At 39.7% G+C, this 16,380-nt stretch overlaps 1 protein-coding gene across 3 annotated transcripts in view; it reads right to left on the reverse strand.

The window, feature by feature from the left end:
* Nucleotides 1–2,204: 2,204 nt before the first annotated feature.
* Topbp1 (DNA topoisomerase II binding protein 1) overlaps nt 2,205–16,380 on the reverse strand; it is a 48,616-nt gene continuing 34,440 nt past the window's right edge. For 2 of the 3 annotated variants that reach the window (XM_021657395.2, XM_021657396.2), the window contains exons 21-28: nt 14,973–15,190; nt 14,141–14,289; nt 13,801–13,912; nt 12,266–12,429; nt 11,253–11,390; nt 8,035–8,124; nt 7,699–7,860; nt 2,205–2,939 (exon numbers count right to left, since the gene is read on the reverse strand). In XM_021657395.2, coding sequence (XP_021513070.1) covers nt 2,805–2,939; nt 7,699–7,860; nt 8,035–8,124; nt 11,253–11,390; nt 12,266–12,429; nt 13,801–13,912; nt 14,141–14,289; nt 14,973–15,190 — 1,168 coding nt within the window. In that variant the 3' untranslated portion in view covers nt 2,205–2,804. The remainder of the gene's footprint in view (nt 2,940–7,698; nt 7,861–8,034; nt 8,125–11,252; nt 11,391–12,265; nt 12,430–13,800; nt 13,913–14,140; nt 14,290–14,972; nt 15,191–16,380) is intronic. The other variant, XM_060385405.1, reaches the window with a different exon arrangement.

The following is a 16,380-nucleotide window of genomic DNA, read 5'->3' on the forward strand; positions in this document are numbered from 1 at the left end:
TTGAAATCCTGATCTTGTATGTACGAGCTGGATATAGTGGCTCATATCTGTAATCTCAGCACTTGTAGAGGCAGGAAAGTGTTTTTGTGGTCAACCTAGTCTATATAGCTTGTAAGCTAGCCTGGGTATATAGCAGAACAACTCCTCAGTTCTTGGTTTTCTCAAAGGCATGTGTCTGTTGCAGCTCTTCATTCTGACATTTCAACACCAACAAGATGCCTCACATTGCTTAACGTGGGCAATCTGTGGGTTTTCCTCTTCTGAGCATGAACAAGGATGTGTAACAGGTGGTCTTTTATCAGTACACCTTGTTTGAGCCAGTTGTTTGGGTATAATACATATGTACCTCAGTGGACATCTGGCTTATTTCCATTCTGCTTTGGTGTTGCTATGAATTGCCATGTACAAGCTTTAATGTCAGCATGTTTTTGACTTTGGAGCATACCTAAATATAAAATCACTGGGCCACATGGCACCCTCAGAACTATGGAACCCTTTTTAAAGTAGCTGTATTTATTCCTGCCAGCAAATGTGAGGGTTCTGATTCTCACCCTCATTGCTTGTTTTGGAATGTTATTCTAACCCTCCTGAGTAGCCTGAAGTATCTTCAGTGGCTTTAGCATGTCTTGTATTGCTTGTCCTTAAAAATTTGAAAACCAGTCCTTGTTTAAGTTTAGCTATTACTAGACTCTTTACATATTCTACCTTATGTGAAATGTGATTTGCAAAATGCTTTGTCTATTGTGGTTTTGAAGCAAGATCTCATGTAGCCCAGGCTGTCTTCAAACTTGCTGTAGCTGAAGACCCTGAGCCTTCTGATCCTATTACCTCCTTCCAAGTGCTGCCAGCAAGCCTGTATTTATGCAGTGCTGGGGACTGAACCTAGGCTTCCGGCCTGCAAGAACTCTGCCAACTAAGGTACATCCCAGCCTTTTTTTTTTTTTTTAATACACAGATATACACAAGTCTGTGATGTATGGTTGTGTGAGCATATGGAAGCCAGAGACTTGACATTTCTATCATTTTCCACCTTGTTTTTATTGGTCCTTTAAGTAAACATTTAGTGTATGTGTCACACACATGGAGTTGGATGACAACTTGGAGTTACTTCTGGTATCTTGGGTTCTGGAGAATCAAACTTGGTTGTCAGGCTTAGTGGCAGTTATCTGTTGAGCCTGGGCTATTTCCCTAGCCCTACACCTTATTTTTCAAAATTGTTTTGCATGCATTATTTTTTATGTTTATGGGTGTTTTGATTGCATGTTTGTCCAGATGCTGCTTGATCCTCGTAGAAGCCAGAAGAGGGCATTGGGTCTTCCTGGGACTAAAGATGACTGCCCTCAGACCCAGTGGCTCAGCAGTCAGTGCTTTTAACCACTGGGCCTCTCTACCCTTTTTGAGATAAGGTCTTTTGTTTATTAGATTGGCTAGCCAATGGATCCCAGTTTACACATTCTGGAAACCCCCCTACCCCAATCTGGTGTTATGTGGGTTTTAGGAATCTAAACTCAGGTCTTTGGGCTGGTACAGCAAGCACTTTATCCATGGAGCCAAGCCATCCATCTCCTGTTTTCAAAGAGGTACTTGTCTAGCCTAGGCCAACTTAACACGTTATTTTAAAGCAACACATTGCCACCTTTTAAGATTTAGTTGTCTGCATATATGAGTGTTAGTGCCCATGGACCCAGAAGCATCAGGTGGTTTTGGAGTAAGGCTCTGGTAACCAAACTTAATGTCCTCCAGAAGAGATGGTTTTGTTTTTGTAGAAAGGTTTTTTTTTTTTTTCCTGTGTAGTCTTGGCTGTCCTGGACTTGCTTTGAACAGGCTGGCCTCAAACTTTCAGTGATCCACCTGCCTCTGCCTTCCTCAGTGTTGTGATTTACAGGTGTGTCCTACTGCGCCTGGCTGAGATGCATGTTATTAATTACTGATGGCTCTTTAGCCTTTGCTTTATTAACCAGCCGGAGTGACTCTCCTACCTCACTGAGTTCTGGGATCACAGGTAAAGCCATCATGCTTCATGCTTTATGCTCACACTCATACATATTTATATTGAGGTCAGGGTATCTTGCCTGCTTTGTCTCCTGCTTGCCGGCCTGCTGGGGTTCACAACCAGCTGTTCTTAATCCTAACAAAAATTCTGTATAATCCATCACAAATGTTTTGGGCAATCTCAATAGATCGAAATGAACAAATAACATCAGTTTGAGCTGATATTTTTTAATCTTTATCTCATTTTCTACGTTTTGGTACCCACCGTTGGCAAATCATGGAAGTTTATACATACACACATTTACATATATATACATTTTTAGTTTAAAGCCCTAGCTTCATTATTAAACCCTGTGCTTAGGCTGTTAAGAGGCTAAATGGCAAGAATATTTATATATATATATAAAAATCAGGAAAACATGGACTAACCCCAATTGATAACTTGCTTTTATGAACTAAGACATTTTGAAACAAAATCTATGTCCCGTTAAAACTACAGCCTCAGATATTTACAAGAAAAACAAGTCCTTATGTACCCAATGTTGCCTAACAAGCTAGTTTGAAGTTTCTTTTATTAGGAACAGTCAATATTCAGTGATTCAAATTCAGGTGTTAAAGGCATCAAGTTCACAGGTTCAGTTCAGATGCATGCCTTTAAACTGCTACACAAACCTATCACAGCAGCATTTAGGTTGTAGCTGAAATTCTTGTTTTGCATTGCTGGGGAATCAAACCCAGGGACAAGCGCGCTGTCACCAACCTATAGCCATCTCTGAACTAGAAAACATTTGCTGTTTGGTGGCAAGAGTACATCAGTGCATCCGAGGCCGTTTGATACCGTTCTCTGTGGGAGTTTTCCTCTTCTGGGGTAATCCAAGCCCAGCTTCCTTATTCTGGAATAAAGCAGCTTCTGACAGTCGGTAGTTATCCACACAAGGAGGAGATTCCTAGGGTGGGAAGAGGGAACTTTCAGATTTCAAATTTGTAGGCAATGAAGCCGTGGATTCCATTCCTTTGGAAAAGACTGCATATTCTTTTGTGATAACAATGCTCAGGTGAAATGTGTTTGACTCAGATCTAAATGGTTAAAATATGGATTGAATTTGGGATGGGGGGTAGCCAAAAGCTAGTAGCGTGGATCTTATACCCCAGATAGGTGTTTTTTATCCCCATTTACAGATAAAAGTGTAAAGGGCTACATAAGAGCCATTGTCACTAGCAGGTAGGAAGGACATTAAAGACTTTCCACCTGACTGCAAACCTCTGTATTTGTTCCCCCAAAGTAAATAACCAGAAATTTCCAAGCCAAAGACAAGGTCTCTGTAGTACATTTTGTAGCTCAGAATGCTTCAGACTTGGAACCTGGAACTTAGCCTGGACAAGCAGGGGCCACCATGCTTGCCTTTTTGGGTGCTGGGAATTGAACTCAAGTCTTTATTGTATTAACTGAGCCAGTTCTCTGACCCAGTCTTTTGTTTATTCCTCTGATAGCAATGATAAATTCTGACTAAATACATTAACATACTGGAGAATGAAGCAAGCAAATACTTCTGGGCAGTTCATACTTGGAAAACCTGTACCTGTTTGTTGTTTGGTGTGTGTTTTAGTCTGTGTGAAACAGACTTGCTAAAATTCTAACAGAAAAGTCTTGAAGAACCAGGAAAGCAAATACAATCCTATAGAAAACAAGGTTGGGTATCCCAACAAAAACCAAAGCCACAAATAAATATGTGGAACCCAGCCAAATCTTTGTAAGCTATGTAAAGGAGACACTAGTTAAGGCTAAAATGTGAACTGACAGCTCAGCTGCTTCTGCTATGGTTGATTAAATAAATGCAAGCAAAAAAACAGTACCCTTTAAAGGAAATGCCAAGATGTAGAGTTTCTACAACTTACGCATGGTATCTAGGACGTAACCCAAACAGAACATAACCCACTTTCAACCAGAATTGTACTGAAGAAGAAAACAGGGCATGGAAGTGCACACACAGGGGACACTTGAAGGAGCATAGTTTTCAAGGTCAACCCGGAATACACAGTGAAACAAAATAAAACTCAGGTATATACTTAAACTGACCTAAGGGTTAATAGCTTGACAATCGCCAAATGCTAAAAAAACAAAACAAAAAAACAACTGCAGATCGAATTTGATGCCACACTCACCCAGTGTCCAGTCAATCACAATGATGCTACATCAATGCCCACCTTTGTCAAGACTTTAATTAAAACTTAAAAGTAAACAAGCTTAACCTAGATGTATGTAAAAGTATCTAAAATACAAGGACCTTGAAAAAGCACGGAGAGCTTATTGCCTCCTAACAGGCTTATTAAGTAGCCACATATGTGTTACCAGAGGAAAGACATGCATCACTGGCACTCAAGATGCTGTCTCACAAAAGTTTAAAACCAATCTACAGAGAAAACACGGTTCTTCCAACACAGTTGGACATTTTTAGAGGAATATCTTTTTTGATCCAAATCTCACATCTTACAAAGGAATTAGCTCAAAATTAATTGTAAGCACAAAACCCATAAGACTTTCAAGAAAAAAAATGGCCGGCCGTAAGATCTAATGCAGGCTACAGAAAGGAACGACTCCATAAAATGTTAAATCAGACCTCATTACAATATAAAACTGTGCCACGGGCCCTAAGAGAATAGAGACTATAGCCTGGGAGGGGGAACCCACAGATACAGCAAAGAGCTATTATCCAGACCAAACATTTTCAAGGTTCAACAGTAAAAAAGCAACTCAATGAAAAGTGGGAAAATGTGAGCCATGGCTGGGCTGTCGCAATTGTCTACCATACAGTGAACTTTTGAGTTTGATCTCTAGAACTGCAAAACAGGCATGGTGCTATGGAGCTGTAATTCAATGTCATTCTCAGCTACATAGTTTGAGGCCAGCCTGAACTACAAGAAACCACGTCTCTTCCTTCCAAATACTAGTTCATGGTATCAAATTTCTAACAAAATAGTATCAAGAAATTTAAAAGAGGCACTCAGTGAAAAGCACTTAAGTGCATAATCCCAGTGAAATGAAAACTCAGTCCCAGGAAAAAAACACAACAACAAAAAAACTACACAAATGGTCCTAGTTGCTTTCCTTCATAATACACCTATACAAAAACCCAAATATGGAAAACTCACGGAAGTTTGCAAAAGATAAATATCATACTCTTAACAGGTTTTTTGTTTTTATTATTTTTTGTACTTTGAGACAGGTCTCACCATGTAGTTCAGGCTGGCCTAAACTTGCTAGCAGTCATGATGGCCTTTAACTCTGATCTTCCTGCCTCAGTCTCCATCCTGATAGAATTACAGGCATTGCTGTCATACCCAAGAACACTAAAGACATTGATATATCATTTACACATGACAACTACAGGAATCTTAGAAACTGGTAACAGATCAGTAGTTGCCAAGAGTGAAATAAAAACTGCAGGATGGAGATGCAGCTCAGTGGTACCACATGAGCTCAGCATGTACGAAGGTCCTACAATTATTCCCAATCTCTCCTCTCACCACCACTGCCCCAGATCTATGGAGGACTTTTAAGTGGATCAGTAAAGTATTTACTCCAAGCAGACTAGAGTGGGTGGGTAAAGAAAAAGAGTAAGACCAATTATAGCCTAGTCGTAAGTTTATTTTAAATATAAAACCACATGTTGAAGATTTTCTAGAAGTGAAAAGGGCTCTAAGGCTATGCAGGGATAATTAAAATAGAATTCTCTATCCAGGTGTAGGACACATGACTTTCAGACAAGTACCAAAGCCCCTCTTGAATGGATGAAAGTCTATTTAACAAATGATGGACATCTAGCTGTAGGGGAAAACTCCAGCCCCTACCTCACAGCCCAAAGGATAATTAATTTGACACAGGTCACAGACAAACAAAAGCTATGGGGTGATAGAATTTAAGGTTAAAAGCACTTGCTAGTCTTGCAAAGGACCAGCATTTGGTTCCCAGCATCCTTGTCAGACAGCTTACAACTACTTATAAGGCCAGCTCCAGGGGAAGAGATACCCTCTTCTGGCCTCTGACAGCACCCACACACGTGCACACAAAATAAAGGTAAAGCAAAATAGTAAAAGCCAAAGTTGTAGAACTTTTAGAAAAAGAATACCAGAGAACGTCTTGATTGGGACCCTGAGAAAAGGCAGGATACAAAATATATAAAATATTTTACAGCATTTAACAAGAAATAGAAATTTAAGCCAAGCATAGAGATACATGCTTGTAAACCCAGCACTTGGAAGGCCGAGATAGGATTCCATTTCAAGACAGTGAGCCAGAGAGAGAGAGAGAGACAGCAAAGAGATAAAAAGGTTGATTCTTAAAAAGCATGATGTTACCACCCCACTATAGCTCTACCAGATGGCTAAAAGTCAAATGACTATAAAACTAAATGATGGTGTAAAGTGGCACCAAATCTCTTCTAGAAAAAGTCTGATACTGCATACCAGGCAATCTCAGGAGGAGGAGGAGGCAGAAGCAGGGCCTGCAAATTTAAGGCCAGCCTGACCACATAAACTAAGTGTCTACTTAGTCTATAGCCCAGCACTTGTACGCATCTGGCCCCTGGAAAAGTGTGCCTGTTCATATTTAGTGCCGCCACCAACTGGAAGGAAAGTGGCCTGGGTGCTCTATTCAGACAGGACGGTCTATAACAAGAAGGGATGAGCTACCAACACACATGCACACCCTGGACCCATGGACTCTGCTAAGTGACGCTTCCACGTAACAGTATGTGTTCTCTAATGGCAGCTCTGTGAAGCTCTCAAACAGGCAAGATTAATATATTCTGGGGACAAATAATCAAAACAAGCTTATCTCTGTGGGGCTGGGATAGAGCTCACTGAAAAGGCTGAAGGATGCCTCCTGAGATAAGGTTATGCAATTGATACTGAAGGATTTGCAAGACCATCACCTGGGAAACTAACTCACACAATGAAATGGTGATCTACAATTTTCACTGTACAATAGCTCTTCTAAGGGAGCTGTGAACAAATACTGGATTCTAATTAATGATATACATGAATAAGTGTCTGAGGAAATTCATAAAAAAACGATAGTCAGGCGGTGGGAGTGTAGAGAGGCAGACCTCTGTGAGTTCCAGGACAGCCAAGACTACACAGAGAAACCCTGTCTCAAAAAAACTACTAACCAAATAAACAAACAAAGAGGAAATGATATGCAATAAAGCAGATTATTAAAATGTTACTTGTGCAAATACTAACTTTAGACCTAGGAAGAAAGTATACTGTTAAACATTCATTTAGGGCTGGAGAGAGAGCTTAGCAGCTAAGAGGACACAGTGTTCTCGCAAAGACCCAAGTTTGATTCTCAGCAGATAGCTCACAGCCTCCTGTAACTTTAGGGGATATAACTCTCTTCTGAAATCTCATGGACACATGCACACATGCGCACACACACACTCAATACTTCTTTAAAAAGTCTTAAAAATTTAAGTCATAACAGTTTTTCATTAAAAAAAAATTATATTAGCAGATTCTTTTTATTCACAAAACATTAGGTCTGAAGTAGTGCATGGTAGGTCTCTGTCATTGATGGGAATTGAGGCTGAGTCCTATGGCAGCCAGTTCTCTTATACCTGAGCCACTCTGACTGGCACACATGTGTCCCCCCAATATAATAACAATGATAATGATAATAAATGGAAGTAAAAATAGAATGTGACAAACCAGCACGAGATAATCAGCGATATATTCTGTTTTCAAGCAGACCATGTTCTGGGCAGCAGCCTCTGTTATGAAAACTCTGCAGTCATCAGGTTTTAGTTTATTGAAGTCACAAAAGAGATGTGTAGCATCTTTAAATAAAGGTAAAGGATGACCAGGTAACACCTAATGAAAAAAGAGAAGCATTAGAATCCCCTCATACCCCAAAGTGGCTCAGCTGTGAAGTATGCACTCAAGGGCTGTACCTCAAAAGACACAGGGAATGGAAACATCAAACGCTGCTGGACAAGTCTATGCAAGCCTGCCCCTTGAATAGCAGTAAATCGATCCAGCACAAACCTTTGCTCCTCCTGCCTGAAGAAGGCGCTTGAACCCAGCTTCTCGGTGCCTGTCAACACGTAAAATAACCTTCCAGCCACTAAATGCTCCCTATTAAAAAAAAAAAAAAAAGTGCATGCCATTTTTAATATACTAAACATTCAACCTGCAGAGGTAATGCATGAGTTTACCTTTGTTTAATGTCATAAGTAACTTTTTGTCTTTTTTTTCCTTTTTAAATGTGTATGGGTGTCTTGTTTGCGTATCTATACAAAGACTGTGTATGACCTGTGGGGTAGTGCCTGCAGAGGTCAGAAGAGGGCGTCAGATGCTCTAGGACAAGATAGCAGATGAACAGCCTTGTGGATAATGGGAAGTGAACCTGAGTCCTCTGGAAAAGTAGCAGGCACTCTTAACCCTGAGCCACCTCTCCAGCACATTAGCTTTTTAAAAAGCAAAACAACAACAAAAAACCCCAAATTTCATAAAGCTCAGACTAATTACCTACTGTAAGCTAAGGCTAGCTCTGAACTCCTCATTCTCCTGCCTCCCAAGTGCTAGATTACTGGAGTACCTTCAGTGGACTTAAAATGTCAACAAGTACCCCCCCCATTATTTCTTTGGAAAAATGGATAGGAAGCTTATGTCCATTTAGTCTGAGGACAGCTTGCAGGAGTCAGTTCTATACTTTTGCCATTCAAGCCTTGGGGATCAAATTCAGTTCGTCACGTTTGGTAGCAAGTGCCTTCCTACCTGCTGAGCCCTATGTTGGGCCAATAATCCTATAAGCTTTATTTCTGCCACTACATAGCTGTTTCCAGTAAAGAGCATTTAATATGTGGTCTTAGTGGGTAGCCATGGTGTGTCACTGAGCTGAGCTTCCAGCAGCTGTTAAGGACAAGAGTGAAAGCCTGGCTCTACAGTAGGTGGGGCCTTCCTTGTATCTCTTCAAAATGTTTGATATTTGGAAAATTAAATATGTAAGAAATGACACCTTAACAGAAGACAGTAAAATTATCCTGAAAGAAAGGAACTGGAGGCTAACCAGGCTTTGGGGAATCCAGAGAACCCAATGGATCATGATAGCACTTTAATAGTGGGATGCCTAGATGTTCTGCGAGTTCTCTGACAGTCTGGTCAAACCTATGGATTCCTCCTCCTCTGTCTTTCTTTAGATAACAACTTAGATAATCCCATACCATATAGATGCTGTTTTAAAATTTCAGAATACAAAGAACTGTGTATTAAAAATAAATATTAAAAGCAAATTTGTGACACAGTAGATAGATGTTATATTAACACATTTAATATAACAAAAAGAACTAACAAAAGAACTAACGATGGGTCTGATAACTACAATAATAAACACAGTACTTCAGGATCTTATAAATAAGATGCAAACAAAACTACTAGATTCTCCTCCTAAAATTGGATTCATTTAAGACCTCAAACTCTGAACACGCAAGGAGAGAAAACTTCACTATAAGGTAGGATGCAAGGAATTTCTGAAAAGAACTCTAATGTTTCAGAAATTAACAGATGAGGGACAGGTGAGATGGCTCAGAGATAGAGAGATGTGTCAAGTCTGATGACCTGAGTTCCATCCCCAGTGGAAGGCAATCACCATCTGCAAGTTGCGCTCTGACCTCCACACTGGTGCCATGGTAGCCACCCTCATCCGCGTTACCATAAAAACCGTAATAAAGGAGAAAAATAAAAAGACTTGACAAAAGAAGTTCCATCTCTAACGCTTTTGCAAAGCAAAGAAACAATCTGCTAGTGCGATAACACCCTAAGAGTGGGAGAAAATCTCCTGTATATCCAACAGGAGATTAACATCTAGAATCTATAAAGAATTTCAAAAATTCAACATCAAAAACAGCAAAACAAAAGAAAACAAAAAACCCAATCACCCAAGGGAGGGTCCCAGCAAATGGGAGGTGGATAGGGAGAATCAGAAATTCAAGGTCATCCTCAGCAACACAGGGATTTTGAGATCATTCTCTTTTACATGAGACTGATTCAAAAACTTAAAAAACAACCTCAAATCATTCAATCAGTCAACAGGTAAATGAGATGAACCAAAAGTTCTCAAAAGAAATACAAACGAAGGGCCAGAGAGATGGCTTAGAGGTTCAGAGAGCATATTGTTCTTGCAGAGGATCAGAGTTTGATTCCCAGAATCCACAGACAGCTGCCTATAGGCACACAACCCTCCCCCCAAGATACATGTGGAAAATACTTGAAAAAAATCCTTAGCCATCAGGAAAATGAAAATCAAAGCTAAATTGAGATTCCCTACCAACCTAGCCAAAATGGCTAACATCAGTCCATATTAACTGCTTAAAGGAATGTAATACATAGGCACATAAAATGGAGTATGATTTAGCCATAAAGAAGAATGGAATTATGTCCTCAGCAGGGAAATGGACAGAAGTGAAGATCATCACTTAAGTCCAGATTAAGAAGGACAAATAGTATGTTTTCTTCTCTATGTAGAAACAAAAATTTAAAAATTTAAGGTTAATAAATGAATATAGGATATAAAAGCAGAAGGGGGACTAAATGGGGCAGAAGAAAGAGGCCAGCAAGACGGGGAGGATGTGTGGGGGAGGACAGTAGAGAGTGAAGATGGGCACAAGTACAATGACATATATGCATGAAAATTTATTAACAAAACTCATGATTGTGTATGCTGGCTTAAAAAAAAATCTGGTTTTTACTGGTATAAATCACAAGTATTATTAATAATGTTGTGATGTGCTGCCTAGATTTATAATTAAAAGAAATGTTAGCTTTTAATAAGTGATCAGAAAATAAAGGACATACTTTCCCTACTCAAAGAATACAGACTTTGGGTCTCAGGCTTATTAGGGAGAACGTGCACACTCAGTTTAGGACCCCTGATGCTACCTCCTGAAAAGCCAGGTTATCTTGAGAAGACCCACATCTCACTGAACAACACAGTGCCCTCTGTCTATTCCCATAGACAAGATTTCTCTACACAGCCCTGATGTCCTGGAACTCAGTCACCCTCCTGCCCCTGCCTTCCAAATGATGGAATTAAAGGTGTCAGCACCTGTACAGCTGCAACACAAATTTTAGTTCAATGTAGAATGCACAACTAAATATATCAATTAAGGAATAAAAGACACTTAGAATTACTTAGTCAAGTATAATTCTCTTTAAAACAAAAGTCATAATACTGAATCTCATTTGTAGTATCTATATAATAATACCTCAACAACGCCCGATTCTTTTCTTTGCTGGATTCTTTTCCTCCATCTCATTGCTCCAAGTGCTAGTTTTTGCTGGTGCTCAGTGACATCAGTGAGAGCAGCAAGTATGGAGCTACTTCCCCATTCATAATCTTCTTCCTAGAAAATCAGGCCGGTCAACTTCTGGGTTCCTCTAACACAGAGCATTTTCTGGCACCAAGAAGCCTTAAATCTAAGATCAAATCTGTATGTTCAACTGTTAGGTATAGAGAACACTAAACATTTTGTGAATACACAGGATATATAGCTTCATTCTTCACTTGAATTTATTTAAGATTTATTTATTTATTATTTGTATAGTATTGTGCCTGCAGGCCAGAAGAGGGCGCTAGCCACCATGTGGTTGCTGGGAATTGAACTCAAGACCTTTGGAAGAACAGCCAGTGCTCTTAATCTCTGAGCCAACTCTCCAGCCCCACAGCTTTATTCTTATGTTAAGAATCAAGTAGAGCTGGCTTTTAATTAAAAGCAGAAACTTATTTCCCAGAAACAAAGCTCCTGGCCAGACAGCTGTATTTTGGTGACTCGGTGTATTCAAGAGTTCTGGCTTCATGAGAGCAGTCAGAGGAGGCATGGACTGATACAACTCCCAAGGAACTCATACTAGAAGCTTCAGAAGCTGCAGGGTAGACACTAAATAGTAAATAAAAAGGCTTACAATGAGCTATCTTGAAATCTTCTCAAAATAAGAGGATATCATGTCAATAAAAAAAGCACTGACGAATCAGGTAACAAAAAGCAAGTAGGCCACAATGAAACTCATTTTTTTATGCCAACTGAAACATTTAAGAAAGAGATATGTGAATAAAGCAACCTGACTCTGCAAACGTTTTGTTAATAAGATCATTACACAACTGGTGTAATCTTAACTAGCCACATATGGTCACTTAAATTACATGCATCTGAGTATATGATCAGGGAACTCCTAGGACATTTACAAGAGAATAAACCCTTATAGGAATGTAAATACACACCTGCACAAAGTGCCCAGCTGTCCTGCAAGCATCCAGGTAGGAGCGATGAAGCACCCACTTGCCAGCTGCCATGGAAGCTAAGTACTTCTCATTGCGCAGTGGGTAGCCCACAACCATGTGTGTGCAGCTGGGGTCTGAGCACTGCTTCTCGATCACCGACCCACCTTGTGCAGACAGAAATTTTACTAGTTTTACTAGAAACTCTATTAGTTTTCCCACTGTCTTTCCAAAAGGTGTCATCTCAACTGTGCAAAAAAAACTTACTTATATAAAATGAACAACCCAAATAAAAAACTTAAGACATATAGATACATAAAACTAACATTCGCTTCAACTTATCATCCCATGACCTAGTGATATGAAACACTGATTGGGATTGGGGTTTCCTAACAATCAAACCTCCAATGCTAACTCATGTAGACACTTTAAATTCAGGGCTTCACATGTGTGGGGAAAGGTACTCTACACTGAGCCATGCCACCCCATTCTCTGCTCTAAAAACACTTTATTATTATTAATGTGTATGGGCATTTTTCCAGCTTGTGTATTTGTGCACCAGAGTGGCCTAGTACCCGTGGAGGCCAGAAGACGGTATCGGACCCTAAAACTGGAGTTACAAGATAGTTGTACGGCGCCATGTGGGTACTGGGTCTAGAGCCCTGGTCCTCGCTCAGTGCTTTTAACCCCAAGCCCTTCAGTACCTCCCACCCCTTTTTTACAAACTGTCTCACTGGGCAGCCCAGTCTGAGCTCAAATTTGAGATCCTCTTGCTTCAGCTTGTCAAATAGAGACACCAGTGGCTGGCCCTGTTATTTCTAAATTATTTTCTTTTGCTGCCAAGTTTTGAGATCAAGTTTTCTTAGTACAACTATCTCGACTCTATAGAGCTATCAAACAAAAACAAAACAAAACAAAACAAATCTAGTGTAAATTCAAGGGGCTATTTCAAATGAATGAATTAAAAAAAACCTGCAAATACATTTCTCTGGTGTTTTATGCTGAATAAATGCTGTTTAACAGTTTTTGCATACTAAGTTAATTTCTCCGGTTTCTTTTTACTTCCCAGCAGTATGGCTACCAGACAGTATGATGTGGCCCAGGTGGCCCACATCCTGCTCCATAGTCCAGCTACAATACATCAGGCCTTTTAGCTTGCCTCGCCCAGGTCTCAGCGGGAGCGTCTGACAGCTAGGTAGAAGGGTAATGTTACTGAGAAGGAGTCCTGAGTGCTGGGAGGTGCATATCACCAGGCCCAGCAAAACCTTTGAATTCTTAGCTCCCACGACTTAGTAACTGGTACAGCAAACTGGATATAGATTAGAGCTTAATCTGATATTTTTAAAAATCAGACTTAATTTGATTTTCAAAATCAAAGCCCTAATGCTGACTCAATGTATGGGCTTAATAACTTACCCATTTTCTTTTCTCAACATCTTCCCATTACACAACAGAAACATGATTATATTTGTATTCTAAATAAGTTGTAATAATAAAATACAAAAAGAAAAAAATTTATAAATGTAAAATATTGGCACCTAGGTTTTTAATCAGGTGACAGTATTCAATCCGCTCTTGAGAATTCAGAGATGACATCTGGAACACATACTGTTTTTCAAGTTTTTCATGAGTCTCCTCCAGTGTTTCAATCTAGAATACAATAGTTTTATTTTGGGAAAAAAATTAACATTAAAACTATTATCAGATAGTTACTTTATAGCAACATTTTATTCAGTCTTCTAAGGTACCCAATATACAAATTATAATACAAAGAAATTAAATCTCCTATAGTGTGGAGTCTGATACAGTAAACAAGTTCCTACTCCAGCATAAGAACAATACCCAAAGCCGCCATTACCATACCAAGGGTCAACAAACCTTGTCCATAGGTTGTGGAGCCACAGGTGGCTTGGCCAGGGGGAAAGCCATACTGGGAGCTTGAGGCCTGGAAATCAGATGTCTATCTGCTGCTGGAGTTTCTGGTTCTTCAGAGCCTGGGTGCCCTGGCACTTCAGTCACACACAAGGCTGAGGGTGAGGAAGAAATGCAGCGTGATAGTGTATACATGTAACTTTGAACACATTTTGGGGAACACCTTCACTTGTCTTGGCCAAAATAAAATGAACCATGAACTCTGCAATCAAAAGTATACAAAGGCGGAGTGAGGCATAGTGGTGTCTGCTTGTAACCCCAGCAGCTTGGGAGGCCGAGACAAAAAATCTCAGGTTTGACCTACATGGGTACAACCCTGCCTTAAAAACAAGCACTACATAAAAAAGAGAGTAGCCATTTCCCCAGCTTATAAAGAAACGCAACCACATAACCTGAAAGGGCACAGGTGTTACCTGGGTTTTGTGAAACCTTCCTTTCAAAATTGATCTTTTCATCACTATAACATAAACAAATTTGTAAAATGAAAGCAATTCTTGGAAAAAATTAGAAGCTAAGTCTGTATGTCACCCAGCACAGGAAGATAACCTTACCCAGTTGGGGTGGGAGGGAGAGAAGCTCACATAAGCCAAAGAACACCAAATACTACCTAACAGATAGAAAAGAGGCTAAAAGAAAAACAGCTAATCCTAAATTTCTAAATTTGAAGATCAAAAATACTTTTCAATTGACTGATTGATACAGTTCAATTCATTTTCATTTGTATGTGCAATATAAAAAACAACATGCACAGTACAAACAAATAGTTTTTTCTTATTACCTTGCTCAGCAATGTCCGAATGGTCTACAGGCTTTCCAGGAGAATCGTCCAGTTTTTTAGCTTCAACCTGAAGTTCAGAAAACTGTGTGGAATAGCTCGGCCACTGTAAGTTGCTGGCGAGCCTTGCTCTTTCCTCCCTTGCTGTCGGGTCATCCCAAATGATCTGCTCATTTTGGGAGGGCTCTGTGTTGTTATCAGGCACTGCCTGTCGAGACTGCCTAACAAATAGAAGAGACAATTTTAAATAGCAGCCACTGCTGAATCCAAGTGCATAAAATCGGTAAGTAGTACAAACACACAGTATTTGTTGAATAAATCAATCAAAGAAACCTTTTCTTTTTTGGATATAGGGTCTCGTTATTACCAGTATGGTTTTAAACTTGAGATGACCCTCTTGCTTCTGCTTCCCAAGTGCTAAGATTACAGGCATGCATCCTAGTTTGTTTTCTGCTGCTATGGTAAGACCTCATGAACAAAAGCAGCTTGGAGAGGAAAGTGTTTATTTCAGCTTACAGTAATAACCAATAACCAAGAGAAGTCAGGGTAGGAACTCAAACAAGAAGCTGGAGTCAGGAACTGAAGAGAGTGTAGAGGAGTGCTGCTTACTGACTTACTTTCCATGGCTTGCTCGGTTATTATACAACCCAGGACCACCTGCCTAGAAGAGGTACCACCCACAGTGGGCTTGGCCCACCTACATCAACCATTAGTCAAGAAAGATGTTCCACAGATTTACCTACATGCCAAAGTGATGGAGGCATTTTCTCATGAGGTTTCCTCTTCCTAGATGACCCTAGTATATGCTAAATTAAAAAACAAAGCAAAAAACCTAGCCAGCATAGCATGCACCAATAAATCATGTTAATTTATTTTTAAAATATTTCTAACTGGAAATTTAAAAAGGATATCTAGAAATATTTCAAAAAAATACGGTCAATTTAAAAAATTCTAAAATAATGCTGCATTTAAAAATGGGATCTTTTTTAATTCTGTAAGTTAGAAAACATGGTAATGTTTAGAAAACTATAGTTACTGGGTTTAATATTTTCATTTTAAACTTTCTTTTAAAGATAGGTAGGGTCCATGCATCCCAGGGTGGCCTCCACTTGCTCTGTAGTGAAGGATGACGCTGAACTCCTGATATTCCCCCTTCTAGCTTCCATGAGCTGGGATTACAGGTGTACACCTCCATATCTATCTTAATAATTAAGTTATATTTTGTTATTTTTGAGGCAGGGTCTCAGTATGTAGATCTGGCTGCCCTGGAACTCGAAATGTAGACCAGGTTGGTTTTGAACTAACGGAGATCCACCTGCCTATGCCTGAATGTTAGGATTAAAGGCATGTGCCACTATACCTAGCTTTAAATTGTATTTTTAACATAACATTATAGAAGCTATAATTAATG

Source organism: Meriones unguiculatus, chromosome 6 (assembly GCF_030254825.1).
Source record: "Meriones unguiculatus strain TT.TT164.6M chromosome 6, Bangor_MerUng_6.1, whole genome shotgun sequence".
Taxonomy (NCBI): Eukaryota; Metazoa; Chordata; class Mammalia; order Rodentia; family Muridae; genus Meriones; species Meriones unguiculatus.